Genomic DNA, 23,168 nt, shown 5'->3' with positions numbered 1-23,168 from the left:
TTTGATCTCTTCCATCTCTGATTTTCTCCTATATTTGAGTAAAAGTAAACAAAATCTTACAAAACAAAGTACCTACTTTGGAACGGATTCATTAGAATATGAAATAAAGTGACACTTAATACTAAGATCCATATTATTAGAGGGTTGAGGTGCATTTTTTTTTAACCCATTCGTATTTTATGATAGCATGATTCTTATAAAATAGCTTTTTAGACATCAGTATCTTATATCATGCTTCCATGATTTTATATGAGGTATAGGGATTTGGTTTGGCTTAAAAGTGGTTGGCACTGTTTGTTGCCCTACCAAATATTTATTGCATGCATACAATGTGCTAGCTATTTCTAGTGTTAAGAGATAAAGTGGTGTGTATGAAACCAAGCCCCTGCTCTCATGGAGCTTACAAGTAAATTGTGAGTCTATAGAATATCTGATTGGTTGGGGAAGAGGTATATCTTGATTTGTTTGAGGTGGAATGGCCAAGGCAATCCTCTCTGTGGAGGTAGCATTAAAGAATAACAGTGACCTTAGAGAGGTGTAATGACTAGAGTTTTGGCAGATCCTGGGTAAAAGATGTACATGCCAAGCAAGGAAACGTCAAATGAAGCATGTACTCTAAATGGTGATTTTGTTTGTTGTTATGTGCCGTCGAGTCAGACCCGACTCATAGCGACCCCTCCTTGGGTTGCCGAGGCAGTATCATTACGGAAGTAGAGTGTCTTTAGTCAGTCCTAATGTCAGATGAGAGCAATTCGTTTTTAGTAAGTAGTTCTGGTATTCACCAGGCTTATGTTCATATGCTTATATTCATGTTTACAATTTTCACCCAGTTATTCTGAGTCTGTAATTGGTGGCCTGTGTAAATAAATTGTGAGACAAAGATTCTCATGTGTGCCTGCCCACCAAAATAGAAAAATCTAAGAAATGAAAGTTAAAAAAAAAAAAACCAGGAAGCAATCCTTAAACAACTAAGTAACATCCCTCCCCTCTTTTCATATTAGCAGAGTATATGCCTTGTCAGTGTAGATATTCCAGAGTTGGCCATTGGGTAGCCAAGTGCCTCCTATATGTACGTGTTTTCAGAAGCAAGGGGGAGAGCTTATTCAACTGAAAATTTGGAATATGCATGTCAGTAATTTCTTTGATTTCACAATAAATATTGCCTGGTAGGTTAAAAAAAATTGATACTTTTTAAGCCTTTATTATGATCTATATTTAGATACTCCTTTTATGAAATTTGGTTTTCATGCTTTGAGGTAATTTTTTTTCTGTTTTCTGTAGGAATGATTTGTAGTTATATGAGCGCATATCCAATGAATAAGATAGGATTTAGCTCTGCTTTTTGTTTTATCTGTAATTGCTTGAATTGAAAAGAAGTACTAAAATGTATCCTCCTATCAAAATTCTTAAAAATTAGTTTCATTGTTACCACACATTATCTTTTATTTTTATTCACTAATATATCTATATGGCTCTGTTCTTACATAGCAAAAGTCCTTGAAAGAATTTTCTGTCCTCTCCTTAGTATTTCCCTTCCATTCTGTATTTTGCCCTTACCACTCCACTGGGCCACTGATCACTATCATGTTACCAGATCCAATGGCCAGTTTCTCTTCTGCCTATATCAGTGGCATTTAACCCTTTCAGTACTGAATTATTTTTGTTTGTAAGATTTTGTCATTTTTTTCCCACTAATGGAATACGTGCTGAATCATTATGTGTGTTCAGATTTTCATTAGGTATGATAGATAAATATTATGTGGGACACATATGTCCCAGTAGACTCTGCTGTTTAGATGGGATAATGTATAGAAAAAATATTCACATGAATGTTACCTAATCCTAAGCACAGCACCCACTCACTAACACAAAGGAAACAGTAAGTATACTTAAATATCCTTATCTTACTATAGAGAAGCCCAAAGAGACAAAAGCTTTACCCAGCCTCTCCTCTAAGATGCACCAATTTGCACAGTAACCTCTCAACACATCAGTAGGTTACTGAAGAACTACCTTCTATAGTAACTCAGTTAAGTAGTTTCCTGCCCTGACACTGGCATGTACTAGATACGGGGGGAAAGAAGTCTCTCAGGAATCCCTAAAGGCAGAAAATGTAAATGGTATTTATATGTATCACATGTTAGAAAACATTAACTCTATTGATCTCTTTGAAATGATTTCTTCTCTTGATGTATTGTTTTGCTACTGTCTTTCCGTTACTCTCCCACTTTTCCTGATGTCTTTTGATACTCCTCTTCATTTGACTGACTTCTAAACATTGGAAAGTCCCAGGACTTAGATCTTAGGTTTTTTTTTTTTTTTTTAAATACTTAATTTTTGTTGTAGTTCAGAATGTACACAGCAGAACATGCACCAACCAGTTCAGCAGTTTTCTTCATGTATTCTTTAATGAGGTTGATTACATTCTTTAAGCTATACAGTCATTCTCACCTTCCTTTTCTGCAGTGTTCCTTCCCCCAAGGTGTTTCCTGTCTGATCTTTCAAGTTGTTATTGTAAATTTGATCCATATAGATAGATCTTAAAAAAGCACAGTGCTCAAGGCAGATATTCTATACTAGTTAAGCTAACCTATATTTTAAGTTGATTTCCAGGGATATTTCTGGTTTAGGTTTAAATATTATCTCAGGGCAGTAGTATCAGGGATTCACCCTGCCTCTATGGCTCCAGGAAGTCTAGAGTCCATGAGATTATGAAATTCTGTTCTGCATTTTACCCTTTTTGATCAGAATTCTATAGAATCCATGAACAAAATGTTCAATATTGATGACCGGGTGTCATCCAGTTCTTCTGGTCTCGTGGCAAAAGAGGCAGTTAGTTGTTCATGGAGGCAGTTAGTCACACATTCCATATCCTTCTCCTTCTCCTGACTCTCTTTCCTTTGTTGCGCCAGGTAAATAGAGACCAGTTGTTGGGCCTTTAATGGCTATCTTGGACATCTTTATTTTTACTCACTTTATTGGTGAGGGAGCTCTGGTGGCGTAGTGCCTAAGGCATTTGTCTGCTAACCAGAAGACTGGTGGTTCAAACCCACCAGCCACTCCTTGGAAGGAAGACTGGGAATCTACTTCTGTAGAGATACCGCCTCGGAAACCCAAGGAAGGGTCACTGTGAGTGGGGATTGACTCGATGGCAGTGAGTTGGGGATTTTTTTTTTTTAGTGGTGATATCATCAGTCTCATAACTTTAAAAAAGTCCTAAGATTCAATTCCCAAATACTCATTTCGTGCCCGAACTACTTGCCTGAATTCTACACTACTGGGTTCACGTGCCTTGGATGTCTGTTGGGCTTCTTAACTCCAACACTGAACTCTTAATATGTATCCTCCTGCCATCTCTACCCCTCCCCCAAGTACATATTCTTCCTGCAGTTTTTCCCCCATCTCCATACATGGCAACATCTTCCTCCGAGTTGCTTGGCGGTGAAAACTTAAAGTTTTCATTTACTTCTTCCTTTCTGTCACATTCTGTGTTCTTACTGTTGGCAAATTCTATTAGCTTTATTTTTAGAATATATCCAGGATCTGGCTACTTCTCACTTTCTTCACTTCTACACCAGTCTTAGCCACTGTCATCTCTTACCTGGACCATTGCTGTGGCCTATAACTAATTTTTCTGCTTCCGCCCTTGGGTATTCTTTGCCGTCTGTTTTCAAAACAGCACCCAGAATGATCCTTTAAAAAGTTAGATCACACTATCCTTGTGCTAACAGTGCTCTGCTATCTTTCTGTCTCATTCAGAGAAGTCCTTAGGGCCTACAGGACCTTAGATAGTCTCCCCTGGTATCTCTCTGATCTTAACTGAGGTTTTCCCATTTCCTTAGTTTACTCAAGCCATAGACTTGTTTCATTCCTATTTTTCTTAACACTCCAGGCATATTCCTACCTCTGGGTTTAGTCATTTGATGTGGCCTCCAAAGTTGTTTGCTCAGAACTCTTCCCTCAGATTGTTCAGGCTTTTGTTCTTTTGTCATCTTAGCAGTGCCATCCCTAGGCTACTTGTAGCTGAAGCCAAAAAACCCAAACCCATTGCCATCGAGTCAATTCCGACTCAAAGCAGCGACCCTATAGGACAGAAAGAACTGCCCCAAAGGGTTTCCAAGGCTGTAAATCTTTACAGAAGCAGACTGCTAACATGAGCAGCTGGTGGGTTCATACTACTGACGGTTTTGGTCGGTAGTATGCTTTAAACACTGTGCCACCAGAGAACCTTTTTGCTTCTGTCTTACACAGTGCATTTATGGAACTTAGAAAAAGGCACCAGATTCTTCATGTGGTTGAAGGCCTGTGCCCAGCTACGTAGCTTGGAGAGCAGAACAGGGCCTGGATATCAGCTCCCACTTTCCCTCTTGGCCAGAAGTTCATATGCAATAAACAACAGATGCAGCTAACCTTTTTCTCTGACCATGTATGTAAAATTACAAACCATTCCTTGTTTCCTCCTCTGCATTCTCTATATTACTCTTTTCTTTTATTCATATGACTTCTCATCATCTAACATGCCAATTATTTTACTTAATTTGTCTCACTCTAAAGGATATGGAGCTTCATGGGAATAATTTTTTAAAATTATTGTAATTTTAAACTGTAATCAGTTTTATGGAAAACTTTAAATATAGAAATAGAATAATATACTACAGCTTCATGTACCTGTCATCCAGTTTTAACAGTTACTAATTTTCTTTAATCTATACCCTACTCTCTTATCTCTTGATCCACCAGGATTATTTTAAAGCACATTCCCAAAATCATAGCATTTCATCTGTAAATATTTCAGCATGTACCTCTAAAATATAAGAATTCTTTGTTTTAATTTAAAAAACATATCAATACCATTATTTAAATGTCTACAACATTTAAAAATAATTCTTAATATTTCCAACTGTCAGCTTTCATTTTTACCTAATTCTTTTTTTTTTTTTTACAATTTGAAACAGGATTAAAATAAAGTTAGTACATTCAATTGGCTGATAGCATAAGTTAAGTCAGTTTCGGTCTAGGTAGGTCTTCCTCACTTTCTCTGTTTCATTAATATTTATTTGGTGAAAGAGACCAGGTCATTTGTCTTGAGAATTCTGTAACTTTGTTACCTAGAATATTCTAGAATAATGTACTACCGTAATAGATACTCAATACATGTTTTAAAGGAACTTAAATGTAAATATTTTCGGACATAACTAAATGTTAAATTTTCAGAGATGATTATCTTCTTTGTTTGTACTGTTTGTTGTTATGTGCCATCGAGTTGGCCCCTGACTTACAGCGACCTCTCCTTGGGTTTCTGAGGCAGTATCACTACAGAAGTAGATTGCCCAACCTTCCTTCCAAGGAGTGGCTGGTGGGTTTGAACCACCAGCTTTCTGGTTAGCAGTTAGCTGTCTTAGGCACTATGCTACTAGAGCTCCTTAGTTTGTATTAGCTTGATAGAAAAATCTTGACAATAGAGCAATTCTCTAGATAGTTGGGAAAAACTTGTGGCTATAAAAAGTTATTTAAGAAAAACCTACCAGGATATACTTAATAATGGCTACAGTTTATTTAGCATTGTATTATTTGTGTGTCTGGCACTGTGTTAGAAGCTATACTGGATTTTCTAATTTTCATAGCAACTCTTTAGTGAAGGGTGGTAATATCTACATTTACCCTGTGAAGAAATTGAGGTTGAGAAGGGGGAAATGGGTGTAATATTTTCCTTAACAGTTTTTTGGAACTAGAGATACTTCAGAACTTGGTGCATGTACAAGTTTGATTTAAAAAAAAAAAGAAAAATTTAAAAATAGAAAAGTAGCGCCATAGAAAATCTTGGTTGAGTATGTATCTTTAAGACTTTAGAATGTGAAAGTCTTTATAATTTATAATATAAATTATAGTGGAAAGGATGAATAATAGTGTGGGATTAACTGATACTATTCTAAGGAAAAATTAATTTAGATTAACACCTAATATTAAATATATTAATACAAGCTTAGCAAGGGAAAATACTTACATTTAGTAGGTAACCCAGATATTACATAAAGCATTTCTATAAATTGTTGAGAGAAAAACACATTAAGCCCTGAGTGTGGGAGCAAGCAATGCTAATAAAGACATAAATTAAAAGGCAGTATACAAACTTGAATCAGTCTTTTTTTAGTAGTCACTTTTCTTTTAAAATCTTGAGTTTCTTTTGAAACTCAGTGTCATTGAGTCCGTATTGAGACTTAGGTGAACATCTTTGCATTATAAATGGTTTGTAATGTTTTTGGAAAGCCATTTTATTTTAATGTATAAAATATATGTTATGCATGCATATGTGCATACCAAAAATCCTGTTGCTCTGCAGTCAATTCCATGTGATAGTCACCCTTTAGAACAGAGTAGAACTGCCCCATAGTATTTCCTAGGCTGTAATATTTTGTTTTTGAATAGCATAGTGCCTAAGGCACTTGACTGCTAAGTAGAAGGCTGGCGGTTCAAATCCACCAGCCACTCCTCGGAAGGAAGGTTGGGCAATCTACTTCTGTAGTTATAATGCCTCAGAAACCCAAGGAGGGGTCACTATGAGTCAGGTCCAACTTGACGGCACATAACACCAACAACATATTTTTAAAGCGGTACTGGGTTTACCGAAAAATTGTCCTCAAAATAAGAGAGTTCTCATATACTCCCTTACCCCTCTACATAGTTTCTCCTATTACTAACATCTTGCGTTTTTGTAGTACATTTGTTATAAGTCGTGAATGAATATTGATGCATTATTATTAACTAAAGTACATAGTTTTTATTAGGATTCGTTCTTTGTGTTGTATAGGCCTATGGGTTTTGGCAAATGCATGATATTTTATGCCTGTAATTACAGTATCATCTAGACTAGTTTTGCTGCCCTAAGAATGCCTTGTGTTCTAAATTCAAAATCATTTGGAGGGGAAAAAAAAAAAGAGAGAGAGAGAAGGTGAGGACCAGGTTTGCTGGTCCAATAGAGCCTGGTGGAACCACTGAGACTATGGCCCCTAGCTGCCCTTCAGGTCTGGAATTGAACCCACACCTGTGGTTGCCAGCCAAACAATGTACAGGCATGTGAGTTAAACATTTACCTCAAGTAGACACACGCCCTAGAGAGAACAATCATGGGAGAAGGAAGGGCTGCTTATGCACAGGGAGACAGCTCAGGGCGCAGGAGAGTACGGAGGGATGGTCACTGGGAAGAGGTAACTATGGGGAGGAAGTGGGAGGGGAGCTGTTGCATTGTGGTAAACTGTGGTCAATGACTTGAGACAAAGTATATGTGCACTGCTGTATGGAAAGTGAATTTGCTTTGTAAATCTTCACCCAAATAAAAATTAAAAAAAAAAAAATAGAATGCCTTGTGTTCTGCCTGTTAATTTCCTCCCCACCCCCATTGAATCCTTGCAAAGTACTGTGTTTACTGTGTCTGTAGTTTGCGTGTTTCAGAATATCATATATTGGAATTATACAGAATATAGCCTTTTTACACTGTCTTCTTTCACTTAACAATATGCATTTAAGGTACATCTGTCTGTTCATAGTTTGATAGCTCATTTATTTGTCTTTATAACTTTTTTTGTGTGATTTGGGTGAAAATTTATAGAGCAAATTGATTCTAGGCTGTAATCTTATGGGAGCAGATTGCCAGGTCTTTTCTCCTGTGGAGCAGCTGGTAAGTTTAAACCACCAGCCTTTCGATTAGTGTTTGCCTTTCTGATTCAGTAAACTTGTGCTTTACTTTGTTTTTTTAAAGAGGGGAAAAAAATGTGTATAATGTTATACTTTCAAGTTAGGAATATTTTAATATCCAAAATGATAAAATTCCCCCCAAAATGATTAATTGTACCATTAAACTGAAAGGAATATATCACATCCCAGCCTTTTTTGGAATGCCATTCAGCCATATAGGAAGGTGCTCTCACAGAAGGGAAGCCAAGTAGAGACTGGGTGGTAGTCTTCCATGTCGGAGGACAAAGGTGGTGTTGGGGCTCTGTTAGGAAGTATCCACGTATTTTTTCATTCTACTAGGAAAACACAAACTTTATAAAAAATACTTAACCTTTTCGTTGTGTCACTGCAAAGATATCATACTCTTTATTTTTCTTAAGTATGATACCTAATGCCAATTTTTATAATAGAGGAAATAACTGTATCTTAGAAGTAGTTGATCTGACCCTGACCTTTGCCTGCATGAATTAATTAACATGTGCCAGATGTGATGGGTGTGTATTGTGCTTGTTGTTCTCTACTTTGTATGGAGTTAAAGTAATTTAGCCAATCCCAATGATTGAGAAAGGCAGTAAACTTACTCCTCATGGTTGTGTTTTATTTACTTTTTATCTCATTTACTTCTTTTCCAAAAAGTTAGATTGGAAGATCTTGTTAGGATTCTGTAGACCCTAGTTAGGATTTTGGACTTAAATCTGAGTGTGTTCAGAAGGCTTGGAGGGTCTTGAACACAATAGTGACGTGATCTGATTGTGTGTGAGAGGGGGATTGAGGTGGTGGAAATAGAGGAAGCTGAGGCACTGTTGTTTGGTGCTGTCCAGTTGGCTTCAACTCATAGTGACCCTATGTATAACAGAATGAAACTCTGCCTGGGCCTGCGCCAACCTCCCAATCCTTGCTGCACCTGAGCCCATTGTTGCAGCCACTGTGTCAGTCCATTGTGTTGGGGCCTTCCCCCTTTTTGCTGACTCTCCACTTTACTAAGCGTGATTTCCTAATCCAGGGAATGGTCCTTTCTGACAACATGACCGAAGTAGGTGAGATGAAATCTGGTCATTCCCACTTCCAAGGAGCATTCCGGCTGCGCTTCTTCCAGAACAGATTTGGTAATTCTTCTGGCAGTGCATAGTACTTTCAGTAATCTTCACCAACACCACAACTCAAAAGCATCAACTCTTCTTTGGTGTTCCTTATTCATTGTCAAGCTTTCACATGCATATGAGGGCGATTGAAAGCACCATGGCTTGGTGGTGGTGTTATGTGCCATGGAGTCAGACCTGACTCATTGTGACCCGTCCTTGGGTTTCCAGGGCAGTATCACTACGGAAGTAGATTGCCCAACCTTCCTTCTGAGGAGTGGCTGGTGGATTTGAACTGCCAGCCTTCTAGTTAGCAGTCAAGTGCCTTAGACACTACACTACCACACCTTAGTCTTCAAAGAGACATCTTTGCTTTTCAGCACTTTCAAGAGTTGTTTTGTAGCAGATTTGCCAAGTGCAATACTGTCTTCTGATTTCTTGACTGCTGCTTCCATTGGTGTTGATTGTAGAACCAAGTAATATAAAATCTTTGACAACTTTCAATTTTTTCTCCATTTATCGTGATGCTGCTTATTTGTCCAATTGTGAGGATTTTCGTTTTCTTTATGTTGAGATGTAATCCATACTGTAAATTGTAGTCTTTAATCTTCATCAGTAAGTGTTTCAAGTCATCTTCACTTTCAGCAGGCAAAGTTGTGTCATTTGCATATCGTAGGTTGTTAATGATTCTTCCTCCAATCCTGATGGCATGTGCTTCTTCATATAATCCAGTTTCTCGGATTATTTCCTGACCATACTGATTGAATAAGTATAGTGAAAGGATACAACCTTGAGACATTCCCTTCCTGATTTTAAACCATGCAATATCTCCTTGTTTTGTTTGAACAACAGCCTCCTGGTCTATATACAGGTTCCTCATGAGTACAATTAAGTGTTCTGGAATTTCCGTTCTTCTCAGTGTTATCCATAATTTGTTGTGATCCACACAATCAAATGCTTTTGCATAGTCAGTAAAACAAAAGTAAACATCTTTCTGGTATTTTTTGCTTTTGGCCAAGATCCATCCGACATCAGCAGTGAGTGATATTCCTCATTCCACATCCTCTTCTGAATCCAGCTTGCGTTTCTGGAAGTTACCTGTCAGTATATTGCTGCACCTGTTTTTGAATTATCTTCAAGATTTTACTTACGTGTGATGTTAATGATATTGTTTGATAATTGCCATGTTCTGTGGGATCACCTTTCTTTGGGAGGAGTACAAATATGGATCTTTTTCAGTCAGTTGGCCAGGTAGCTAGCTGCCTTCAAATTTCTTGACATAGACAAGTAAGTGCCTCCAATGCGACATTTGTTTGTTGAAACACCTCAGTTGGTACTCCGTCAATTCCTGGAGACTTTTTTTCACCAGTGCCTTCTGTGCAGCTTTGACTTCTTCCTTCAGTACCGTTGGTTGTTGATCATATGCCACCTCTTGAAATGGATGAAGATTGGCCAATTCTTTTTGGTGACTTTTGTATTTTCTTCCTTCTTCTTTTGATGTTGCCTGCATCATTCAATATTTAGCCCATAGAATTTTTCAGTATTGCAACTCAGGGCTTGAGTATTTTCTTCAGTTCTTTTAGCTTGAGAAATGGGGAGTGTGTTGGTTTTCTAACTCCAGATCTTTGCGCATTTCATTGTAATAATTGACTTTGTCTTCTCCAGCTGCTCTTTGAAATCTTCAGTTCAGCTCTTTTATCTTGTCATTTCTTCCATTTGTTTTAGTACTCCGTATGTAAGTTTCAGAGTCTCTTCTGACATGCATTTTGGTCTTTTCTTCCTTTCCTGTCTTTTTTATGAGGTTTTGCTTTCTTCATGGTGGTGGTGGTCTTTTTTTTTTTTTTTTTTTTTTGAGGTTCTTGATATCATCCCACAATTCCTCTGGTTTTCAGTCTTTGGTGTTTAGTGCATCAAATCTATTCTTTAGATGGTCTCTAAATTCAGGAGGGATATAGTCAAGGTCATATTTTACTCTTGTGGACTTGTTTTAACTGTCTTCAGCTTCAACTTGAGTTTGCATGTAAGCGGTTGATGGTCTCTTCCACAGTCAGCTCCTTGCCTTATTTTGGCTGGAGATACTGAGCTTCTCCATTGCCTCTTTCCACAGATATAGTTGATATGATTCACGTATATTCCATCTGGCGAAGTCTACATCTATAGCCACTGTTTATATTATTGAAAAAAGGTATTTGTGATGAATAAATTGTTGGTCTTGCAAAATTCTGTCATGTGATCTCCAGTGTCATTTCTATCACCAAAGCCATATTATATTCCAGCTACTGGCGATTTTTTTTTTGTCTCCAGCTTTCACATTCTGATCACCAGTGATAATCAACACCATTTCGGACTGCAGAAGTTGATAAAAATCTTCAATTTCCTTGTCTTTGGCTTGGTGGTTGGTGTGTAAATTTGAGTAATAGTAGTAATATATGAACTGGTTTTCCTTGTAGGTGTATGGATATTATCTTGTCACTGACAGCATTGTACTTCAGGATAGAGTTTGACAGATTCTTTATGATGATGAATGCCATGCCATTCTTCTTTAATTTGTCATTTCCACTATAGTGGATCATATGGTTATCTGATTCAGAATGGGCCAGACCAGTCCATTTTAGCTCACTGATGCCTAAGATGTCAATCTTTATGCCTTCCATTTTATTTTTGACAACTTCCAGTTTTCCTAGATTCATACTTTGTGCATTCCACCTTCTGATTATTTGTTGATATTTGTACCTGTTTCTTCCCATTTTGAGTCGTGTCACATCAGCACATGGAGGTCCCAGAGGCTTTTCTCTATCCACATCATTAAGGTCGGCTCTACTCTGAGGAGGCAGCCCTTCCGCTGTTGTATTTTGAATGCCTTCCTCCCTAGGGCCTTACCTTCCAGCACTACATCAGACAGTGTTTCAGGGCTATTCACAAAGTTTTCCAGTAATATATCAGACAGTGTTTCCCTGCTATTCATAAGGTTTTCACTGGCCAATTCTTTGAGAGATGTATGGCCCCTTCCTTCTTCTGAGTCTGTCTTAGTCTGGAAGCTCTGCTGAAACCTGTCCACCATGGGTGACCCCCAATATTTTTGTGAATTCTGCTTGTCATATTGATCTCCAAAAGATTTTACGATTTGATAGTATGTTTATAAAGGATTTTATTCTCTTCAAATTTTAAGATAGATCATTATCTTGATGAACTCTGTACGCTTTAGAGTACTTTAGACCCTGCTGATACTTGAAATTCCAGTGGCGTAGGCTCCAGCCTCACAGCAACAGGTAAGCCACCACAGTATGACAAACTGACAGACAAGTGCTGAGGCACTAGGAGACTATTACAGTGGTATGGTCTAGATCAGGAGCTCTGGTAGTGTAGTGCCTAGCACTTGACTGCTAACCAGAAGGCTGACGGTTCAAACCCACCAGCCACTCCTTGGAAGGAAGGTTGGGACAATCTACTTCTGTAGTGATACCGCCTCGGAAACCTAAGGAGGGGTCGCTGTGAGTCGGGTCCAACTCGGTGGCAAATAACAACAACAACAATAGTGTAGATCAGAGATGGTGGTGGTTTAGAGTGTTAGCTGTGGAAGTAATAAAAAGTCAGGTGCATGGTACCTTTTTAACATAGAGCTAGCAGGATATGCTGACCCACTGAAGGTGGGACATGAAAAGAGAGGAGTGAAGGATGGTTCTAGAGTTTTAGGCTTGAGCAGCTGGGTGATTGGAAGTTACTTTTACTGGGAATACCCTGGGAGGAGGAACTTTTTTCTTTTTTTGCCAGAGTATAGATGGATGTAATCAGTGCTTATTTTGGTTAAGTTACGTTTGAGGAAGGAGCAAAGTTTTTAAAGCTCTCAACAGCTAACCAAAAAAGATCAGTGATTTGGATCCACTAGCTGCTTCACAAGAGAAAGATGTGATTACCTTCCATGACAGTTTACAGCCTCAGAAATCCTATGAGGCAGTTCTACACTTCCCTGTAGAGTTGCTATGAGTTGGAATCAACTTCACAGCAGTGGGTTTATGTTTGAGATATGTTGGTTACTTCAGAGATATTGTAGAGACATTCAGGTTAAGTCTCCTGGGGATTAAATAAGAGCATGGGCTGGGGATAATGTACGTTTGGGAGTTACTGGAATATAGATAGGACTGGACTAGATTGCCTTGGGCAGATTGATTGTAGACAGGAGAAATGGGAAGACTGGCCCACCAACATGTGCAGAAAGTTATGCAAGAAGAGGAGACTGTATCAAGAAGATTGACTGATGAGATAAGATGTAATGTACCATCAGTTAAGTGAGGAGGAAGGGAGGCATTGAAGAAGGGGAAAGGGATCAGCTTTGTCAGATGCTAAGAAAGAATAAAATTGTTGTTGTTGGTATGTGCCCTCGAGTCACACTCAACTCATAGGACCCCTCCTTGGATTTCTGAGGCCGTATCACTACGGAAGTAGATTGCCCCAAAATGAGACATGATAATTGTCAGAATTTGGCTTGGTTAAATCCTGCTGATTCTGCCTTTGCAGTAGCTCTTAAATTAATACATACCTTTTCACTACCTGCCAACAAGCACTACTCATTAGGCTTTTATTGTTTTTTTTCCCTAAACTTTCCTTTTCCTTTTTTGAATAGTTTTTTTATCTCCTGGATTACAGTATAAAATACATATGCCCTGTTGAAAATTTGGAAAATACAGAGACAAGTGTAAAGAAGATTAAAAAACAAACAAAATTCCTTATCCACCTTTTCCCTAGAGATAATTACAGATGGCGCTGTAATGCATCTTTTCTATTCATTTTTATCTATGCATCTTTGTAATGTTGCATAAATTGTATTTAGGCAATTCTTGGATTACAAATTTATTCTGTTCCTAGAATAAGTCTTTAAGTCAAATTTGTATCTAAATCAGAACAGTTAGGTACTGTTTCTATTTAATGTCAGTTAGTCTGTTGTTCATCTTAGTGTATATAGTGTACCTTTCTATGCATAAAACACATTAAAGAAACACTTCCAGATACACTAAAACATGTTTAACATAATTATATGGTAATGGTAATAATAATGTTTCGATGTGCATGTTGCAAAGTATTGGCCATTTGTTATTAGGAACCATTGTATGTACCTAAAATTTTTAATATAATAGGCCTTAAGGGGCTACTTTATAACTACTGGTTCCATGTAAGTCAGAGGTTTGTGACTCAGAGACTGCCTGTATATGCTTTCATATGTATATGACACCTAACAACAAGATGTTTTTATATAGAATTGAGAGTAAAAGTTTTAAATTTGGCTTTTAAAAATGAGTGTGGTAGAAATGTTAGATGTCTATAGCAATATAAATACTCTATTGTAGTGGTCTAACTGAATTCCCACCTAACAAGGAACACTTTCCTGATGAGCAGTTTTCTTCGTTATCCTTTTTTCTCTTCTGCTCTTTATCATTTTATCTTGGTCGGATTTTGCCAGCAGTTTTGTGAATTCTGCTTGTTAGATTGATCTCCAGAAGACTGTAGAATTTGAAAGTGTATTTTTAAATAATTTTGTTCTCTTTAGATTTTAAGATAGACCATTATCTTGTTGAACTCTTTTAAATGAAGTTCTTGACTACAAAATGAGGACTAGATAACTTAAAGTTCCTAACAATCCCAGGATAAAGGTAGTCATTAACATTTGGATAGTGCTCTAAAGTGTACAAAGTGAGTTTTTCTGCATCTTCTTATTTGAGCTCACAATAGCCCTGTAAAGTTAGATAGGACAGATACTGTTACTTTCATTTTAAAGAACCTAATAGAGAAGTTGAATGACTTAACAGGGATTTGAATGCAGGCCTTCTGGTCAGAATAATTACCTTCTTTTTTTTATAAAATTTCATACAGTTGTACCTTTAAAATTGCTTGTAAATGTTGACTAGTTAGTGGCATTTGTTTTATACTGAAATGAAACCAATATTAAAACAACTAAACCCACTATCATCGAGTTGATTGTGACTCATAGGGGTCCTATGGGACACTGTAGAACTGCTCCATAGGGTTTCCTAGACTGTAAGTTTTTACAGAAGCGGATTGCTTCACTTTCCTCCAGTGGAGCAGCTGGTGATTTCCAGCTGCCACCTTTCTGGTTAGCAGCTGAATGCTGTGACCACTGGCCACCAGAGCTCCTATGACAATATCTCTCCCAATCTCCTTCTGTGTTTTTCATTTCTCTTTTTGTGTATGTGTGTGGATACACTCAAAAGTATATCCACATTGTTTACTCTCACATGTAGCATGAAGGATCCCAGTTTGAACTAGACTTTTTTTGGTACTTGTATGAACCTAGCATCACAAGCTTTGCAAGACACTGAACTCTTTTGTACTTTTGTAACCAAAATTGGGATGATTTAGGTGTGGTCATCTGTGATATTCACAAAAAGACAGTGAATGATAGGTGAGAGTGATGGTTGAGGTTTAACCAAGAAGATTATAACTAATCTTTCCTTCACCTAGCTACCTCATGAGATAGACGATTATAAAATTGAATTGATTTGGGAGCTTTGTAGTGGCAATATCATCATATACGTTAGAAACAGACCTAGATTTGCAGCACATTGTATTTATTACATTAAAATGGTCTCAAAATATTTTCTATACCACCTTTAAATACTACATATCCCCCCAGAATTAATTTTTTTGTTGTTATTTTTTTTTTCTAGTTGTTGGTCTTGACGATATTATGGATGAAGGAGTTGTTAAAGAAAGTGGCAATGATACCATTGATGAAGAAGAACTGATTTTACCTAACAGGAATTTGAGGGACAAAGTAGAAGAAAATTCAGTAAGATCACCAAGAAAATCACCTCGTTTAATGGCACAAGGTAATCCTTCCAAAGAGGTCTAGCTAGAAAATCAGAAGTGTAGGGACAGATGTGTTAGGTTATATACTTGCTGAGCAGAGATCATATTTTCTTGATGTTTGCTAGTGTGAGAATTATTGATACTAATCCATTTGGAGATTATATCAATACCTTGGTATTAATTCCAAAATTTTTATTGAAATTAAGCATTTATGTAATTTAAAGATTTGACTACTTCTATAATATTTGTTAAGGAAAATACCAGTTTTCAGTTCTTACCACCCATTTTTCCTTCCTCAGAGGAAACCACTGTTACATCTTCCAGGGTTTTTTTTTTTTTTTTCGTTTGTATGTTTCTAAATAACATGCCTCTATTGCTACTTTTCTGTTATTCTAGTTTAGGTATTAATTTCTTAACTTCTCACTAGAATGATGAGGATTTAGCACTCTTTCCCTCTCTTATCCTAGTCATACAGAAGTACATTTTTTCATCTTTCAGTATATTTTGTTAGATTAGTAGTAATTATTTATATTTTGACTATATATGCTTTTAGAGGAGTCATGTAATAAACTATTCTTTTCCTGTACTACTACCATTTGTTTTTCTAATTTAATTGCTTTTGGTTTTCATTTGCTTAGTTTTCTATGTACTTAGTTGTAGTTATCCTTCACCTTCTTTTCCAGTTAGCTAAATCTTCCCTAATGATGTTTATTCTGTCATTTATTTTGTCAATTTCATTTCACTGAAGAGGTATCTCTTACAGTCTTCTGATTCTCTCCAGTGTGGGTTAGTGGTAGCCTATTAAGCCTGATACATAGCTGGTATCCAGGGATCTCCCTTTACCATTCTTCTTAGCAATCTGTGCTTTGTGTTTAGTTGTATTTTCTATTTCTACTTTCTTAGTTTAATTCCTTCATTTTGATGACACATCTCTTCTAGTAGCTTCCTGAGAAAAAGGACCATTGAGATATATTTTGAAACTTTGCATGTCTGCAAATGTTGTTAATCTATCTTCACACTACAGTCATGGTCCAGTTGGACATAGAACTCAAGATTGGAAGTCATTTTCCTTCAGAAATTTGAAGGTGGTGTTCTACATTCTTCTAAGTTTGGTGTATCATTCCTCTCACTTCCCCACCCCTTTCCCTTTGTTATATTGCCTATTTTTTTCTAAAAGTTTGTGGTATTTTCCCCTTTAGCTCCAGTGTTTTGATAGTTCATGATAATGTATCTTGGTGTGCATATATTTTGTGTATTGAGCTGGGTACTCGGTAGGCCCTTTTAGTTTGAAAACTATCATTGTTTGATTCTGGGAAAATATTGAATTATTTCATAGATGATTCCCCCTCTTTATTTTATCAGCTCTTGCTTTCTGGAGCTCCTCTTATTCACATGTTTGCTAACATGGACTGCCCCTCTGACTTTCTTTATTTGCTTCTTTCATCTTTTTGTCTTTTTGCTCTACCTACTGAAATTTTTTCATCTTTATCCTCCAACCTTTCTATCAAGTTTTGCATTTCTAATTTATAGATGTTCTTTTTTTGGGAGGGGGGTGGTTTATTTTTATGTCATCTTGTTCTTGTTTCATGGATCATTATCTTTTGTTTCTTAAGATGCCATGGTATTTTAATTTACTTTCAATGTTTCTCTTTACTCCATGTTGTACTTTTTTTTTTTTTTTTAAATTGTTTCCTGACTTCCATCCTTCATATTAAGTACTTTCCAAAATACCTGCTTCTTTGTTGTTAGCCAATGTTTAAGGGTAGGAACTAAAACTTAGGAATCTCTAAGTATTATATGGATTGGGCTTTATCAGTTATGAACTTCATAGTTTGGTGATGTGGCTGCACTTTTTTTGAGGGGGCAACATGGGGACCTCTGATGTTAAGCTCATTAGATTGCTATTAAGTGAACAATAAATTACTTACTTGTTCTGAGAGTTATTGAGGAAAACTATCTGGGGGCATCTCTGCTGTCTGATTATACAAATTCATTAATCTCAAAAATTTTTGTATACTTTACTGCCATTCTCAACTGTGCCTGTTGTTTCCTAGTCTAGAAACGCTGGTGTTACTTTTTCTAGAGAATAAGCCTCCCGTCTTGGGTTGGACTGTGGAAGAGAAGTTGTTCAACAGGTGGAGTGGGTGAGAGGGATCTAGAGATCTAACAGTTCGTTAAATAACTTTCAATCCATCCTCCTTTTAACTGTCTGCCTTTATCCCCCCTTCAGAAGCATTTGGGGCTTCCTATTCCTAAATTTTTGAGGATTCTGTGGTGTTAATGGTGCTGGTTCTTGCCACACCACCTGTTTAGTGTTTATGCGTCATTTGAATCTCCTACATCAGTTACATCTTGACGATCTGTTATTTGACTTCCAAAATTTGTCACTATTTACTCTATCTTGTTCTCCTTTTCTTTTTGGAAAATACCTCTTTTCAAGAGAACCTTCTACTGTAGCTTTAGTGAAGTTTCTAGAAATGAAAAACTTAGATGCATTTGGTATCTAATTGTGACTTTGAGAAAGGAAATAAATAGAGTGAACATTATACACAAATAGTGATAATTTTGAGCCCATGCTGTCAGGCTTCAAACTAATGCAGTTTATATTCAGAAGAGAAAAAAATGACTTTATCCTTTACTCAGTAAATTAATTACTATTGGAAAAAGCAGTTGAATAGGCTGTTCGTTTGTCATTTTAGCAAGGGGTGTTCAAAGCTCTTCCTTTATTTCCAGGCTGATGAACAAAGTAGAACTGTGAATTTATTGCACACTGTCTTCAAAGCTTTAAAAATCATGTAAATATTGATAATCTTCATTTACGTTTTAGTTACTTTAAAAATGTTAATATCCTACATCTGAGCATGTGATAACAGTTCATAATTCACTAAGTAATTTTAAAAAGTTGTTGAATATCTAATGGGCTAAGTCCCGGTGGAATTAGAACAGTTTCTTAAGATTAGGACAACCATATAATTTATTGTCCAAACTGGACACTTTTGAGAGTGAAAGGGTGCTATTAATTAGAATTTCAAACATTACCTGGGACTGTTCCAGGCAAATGAGGATGTATGGTACTGTAAGTTTCTCATAATAAATGACAAACCAGAGAAATACTCTTAATTTTGGTAGATAAAATAGGGTTTTTACTTTTTTTTTTTTAATTATAGTTTCAAATGTGGAATTGATTTAGGAACGTTGGGTGTACATAGTCTTGGAACAACTTCGTATTTGTATTTTAGTTTGTGAGCAGTTTTTCTAATTAGTGAGTTGTTCAACTGTTTTTTCCTACTTTATTTTTACTCTGTGTTTTCTTTCTCCTATATATGTATCAGGATAAGGAAAGGAGGAAATACATTTAATAGATTCTTTGTTAAGAATACTGTTAAAAGTAGGAAGTTTAATTAAATTATTTCCATACTTTCTTTGTTTTCTCTTATGGTCATTTTCTTGGTTTAAAGCTTTTTAGTTGCCGTTTCTTTTTTTGGTATCTGTTTGTGGTGATCTAGTGTACACTTCATTCCATTTTTCCCTGTGATCACTAGCTTGAGTACTTAAATGGTGATAGAAGTGAAGCATATTCATAAAGTAATTAGAGTTCTTTGGAAGCTGTACCTATAAACTTATGCAAATCCTATTTATGATAGGTGGTTTTAGTTTAGAAATATTTTGGCTCCTGAATTTGTTTGGCTTTATGTATTTAACAATATTTAATGTTTAAAACTGTTTGACAGTCTTGCTTAAGATTGGCTTTAATGATAAAGAAAGCTAATTTTTAATTTATTTATGCCAGCTTACTTCTTACAAAAAAGAGACCTGGTTTAAAACTTTCTTGTTTTGTAGTAAGATATAATATCAACTTGGGTTTTATAGAGGTTTTTCCCCCCTGACAGTATACAGAGAACTTTAATAAATACAAAATATAACACATACATATCAATCACTGTCATGAGTGATTCAGTACATACCAGTGCATTTTCATTGAAATGAGCAAAATATATTCTATATAGCTCAGAATAAAGAAGTGATATGCTCTAATTTGTATTGAAATAAAAACACATGGCAAAATAGCTAAGTTATTTTTATTTATTTTTTTTTTTTCCTTGTGATAGAACAAGTAAGAAGTTTGCGACAAAGCACTATTGCCAAGCGTTCAAATGCAGCACCTTTAAGTAGCACAAAAAAAGCATCTGGGAAGACAGTATCTTCCCCTAAAACAGGGGTAAGACAACCAGAAAGGTGTCAGATTAAAGAAGAAGTTTGTACATCATTGAAACCTGAGTATCATAAAGACAGCAGAAGGAGCAGTCGGCATATTGGACAAATTGAAGTGGTACCAGAAGTATCAGTGTCTTCAAGTAATGCTTCAGTGTCATCTTGTCTTGAAATGAAGGATGAAGCTGAACTAGATTCTAAGCATAAGTGTAATAATCAGGGAGAAGCAGATGTGCCATCTCATGAATTAAGTTGTCCACTCCTTTCAGAGACTTGTGTCAGTATTGAAGAAAAGAAAAATGAAGCTCTGATGGAATGTAAAATCAAGACTGTTAGTAACCCATTGTTTAAATTTTCAGATAAAGAAGAACATGAACAAAATGACTCCATTTCAGATAAAATGGATGAGACTGTTGTTGAAGAAATGAGGGCAAAGGGAAAAATTGAACAAGAATCAAAGGGGACAGTAAACTTACCCCATGAGGATGACCAGATTGTTGAGCAGCCTGGATCTGCTGCTGCTCTCTCTGGTGATACTGCTTGTACAAATCCAGATAAGACAGAAAAGAACCTTGAAGAGTTGTCTACTTCTGTTGGTGCGGCCACTGAATGTAACTTGGATTTGAATACCGTGGAAGTTGCTGATACAGCTAAGAATCCCCTTCTAAGAAATAAAATAGAACCATTGGGTTATTGTAAAGACACAGAGTATAATGAGAAGCAGTTGCAGAGTACTGAGCTAAATAAATCAGACTTACAGACTGTTGATACTACTGCTTTTGAGCCAGAAAATAATATTTTAGAAAGTGCTGTTTGTGGTGCTCCTGACCAAAATTTGAAAGAGCACGTTCAAAGTATTAAAACAGAACCCAATGAAGCAGCAAACCTTCAGGATGATATAAACAGCCATTCAAGTGGTGTTTCTTGCTTAGAGTCAAAGAACATGAAACCCAAACATATAAAACCTGTAATTCATTCTAAGCAAAACATGACCACAGATACTCTGAAAAAAATTGTTGCACCAAAGCTTGAAGTAATGCCTAACAAAAACAAAGTCAATGTTAAAAGTGTGAAACGAAATGCTGATGGACCAGAATCTCAGCAGAGTTTTCATAGGCCAGTCAAAGTGAGAAAAAAACAAGTTGATAAGGATTTAAAGATTCAGAGTAGCAATTCTGGGGTTAAATCTATGAAAAACCAAGCTCATTTGGTATTTAAAAAAACATCACAGGATCAAAATTTAGTGCAGATCTCTAAACCCTTAACTCATTCTTTCAGTGATAAGCCTCATAGTCATCCTGCTTGCTCTAAAGAATCTCATCATCCAGCACAAACTGGACATTCATTACATTCCAGCCAAAAACAGTGCCATAAGCCCCAGCAGCAGTTCCTAGCAATGAAAACTAGTAGTCACGTGAAAGAAGAGCTTGAACATGTAGGTATAGAACATTTTAAGGAGGAGGATAAACTGAAACTAAAAAAAAACGAGAAGAACCTACAACCCCGCCAAAGAAGAAGCAGCAAAAGTTTTTCTTTGGATGAGCCACCATTGTTCATTCCAGACAACATAGCTACTGTTAAAAGAGAAGGCTCAGATCATTGTTCCACATTTGAAAGCAAATATATGTGGACTCCCAGCAAGCAGTGTGGTTTTTGCAAAAAACCACATGGCAACAGGTGTGTGTGTGTGTGTGTATGCGTGATGTGTATACATTTAAAAGAAATTGCTTTCTTTGGGGTGTGGTTAATGTGAGAATTTTTTTACATGAGAAAATAAATTACTTACCATCCAAAGACTTTTGCAAAAATAAATCCCCCCATTCATCAGTTCTGGATAAATGATAGAAAGATGGAGCCACTGAATTTGCAAATACATCATTGTAGAACATTTTGTAAAACATAGTTTGACCATCAACGGGTATATATGAAAATGTTTTGTCTTTGTAACCAGTTAGTGTAATTTAGTCGTTGCATCTGAAAACACAAAAACTTCGTGCTACACAAAGAAATATTACACTTCTATGGGGCTGTAAGTTATATAATTTTATTTGATTTGAAAAGAACTAGTAATAAAAGTATAACGGTCATAATGGAAAACTTTTTTTTGAAGGATTTGTTGGTTTTCTTTTTTTTTTTTTTTTTGGAAGAAGCACACATAATAGGCCTTAATGTCACCACTTCCTAACTATCAAATTTGACCTTGAAATTTGATAGCTAAGATAATTGTTAGATTACCCAAGTGGAATTTGTATGTAACATGGAACAGAGTGAAAACATGTATTTTTGAATAATTACTTACTTCAAGAATTTCTCGTGAATTCCAAGCTTTTAAAATTTTAGAAGTGATTTTAGTTAGTGCCCTTCATCATTTTTCCTTTGGATTCAGTGTTTTGTATATAAAATTATTTCCTTTACCCGACCTCCTCAGTGTATTTTTTATTTACTTGTGCTTTTTAAGAAAAGAGAGACGAGATGAAGTGGAGTTTGCAGCTACAAGATTATCCTGTTCACGTGTTCAGATTGCTGTTGGAGCTTCTATCAACACTGATACAATAAAAGAATGTTATAACTTATATACTATAATACTGTTCTTACTCAAAAAAGTCAAAGTTAGAGTGACTACTCCAATAATATCAGATTATATTTCATGGTTCTCTTTAGGGAGGGACAGTTTAGTAAAGTGTAATGTCAAACATTGTTTTAGTGGTAGGGCTGAAATTGGGAGAATGGGTGGGAAATGTTGGGGGCTGTTTTGTCAAAAATAACCTGAGGTTTATGTCAAAAGGTTTCTTTTTTTGTGATTCAAGCCATGGTTTATTTTTATCATCAGAGGTTACTTTGTAACAGAACATGATCCAATTTTTTACAGATTGTGACATGGGAATACAGTGTTGCATTTGCCCTCCCTTAGAAAATCTCTCTGGCTTTTGATTTAAAACACCTTATTCAACTATTCTAACTGTAGGGGCTGGCCTAAGTCAATTAAAGGTGGACGTGCTCTTTACTGCTCTTATAAGCCAGCCCTTTTCTCTGTGCCAGAATTTAAAAAAAAAAAAAAAAATCATACTGACGGTTGTTCAGAGAAATGGAGTAAGAGCCTTAAAATGAGTGAGTTTGTAAAATTAAACTGGTATGGATTTGGGAACCGTATTATTTTATACTGTAGCTTTTTGTAGATAAACTTGTATTCTGATCGCCCAGTCTTCAATATTGTGACTAGGCTCTTTTATGGCTGTCAGTTCACCAACATCAGTAATTTTTCTAAAATGAAGATTAGGTGTTATGTCTCATACAATATTTGCCAAGTACCTCCTTTTGTATCTA

General features: G+C 36.3%; 1 protein-coding gene across 1 annotated transcript in view; it reads left to right on the top strand.

Moving 5' to 3' along the window:
- The window catches only part of PHF3 (PHD finger protein 3), a 91,795-nt gene that overhangs the window by 34,523 nt on the left and 34,104 nt on the right, over positions 1 to 23,168 (top strand). Inside the window, exons 2-3 of the mRNA XM_042783054.1 lie at positions 15,491 to 15,652; positions 19,742 to 21,521. Coding sequence (XP_042638988.1) covers positions 15,491 to 15,652; positions 19,742 to 21,521 — 1,942 coding nt within the window. The remainder of the gene's footprint in view (positions 1 to 15,490; positions 15,653 to 19,741; positions 21,522 to 23,168) is intronic.

The sequence above is a fragment of the Orycteropus afer genome, unplaced genomic scaffold (assembly GCF_000298275.1).
Source record: "Orycteropus afer afer isolate SDZICR_OR568_19922 unplaced genomic scaffold, OryAfe1.0 scaffold00615, whole genome shotgun sequence".
Lineage (NCBI taxonomy): Eukaryota > Metazoa > Chordata > Mammalia > Tubulidentata > Orycteropodidae > Orycteropus > Orycteropus afer.
The sequence above is the reverse complement of the archived record's forward strand: the minus strand, read 5'-3'. Positions and strand labels throughout refer to the sequence as shown.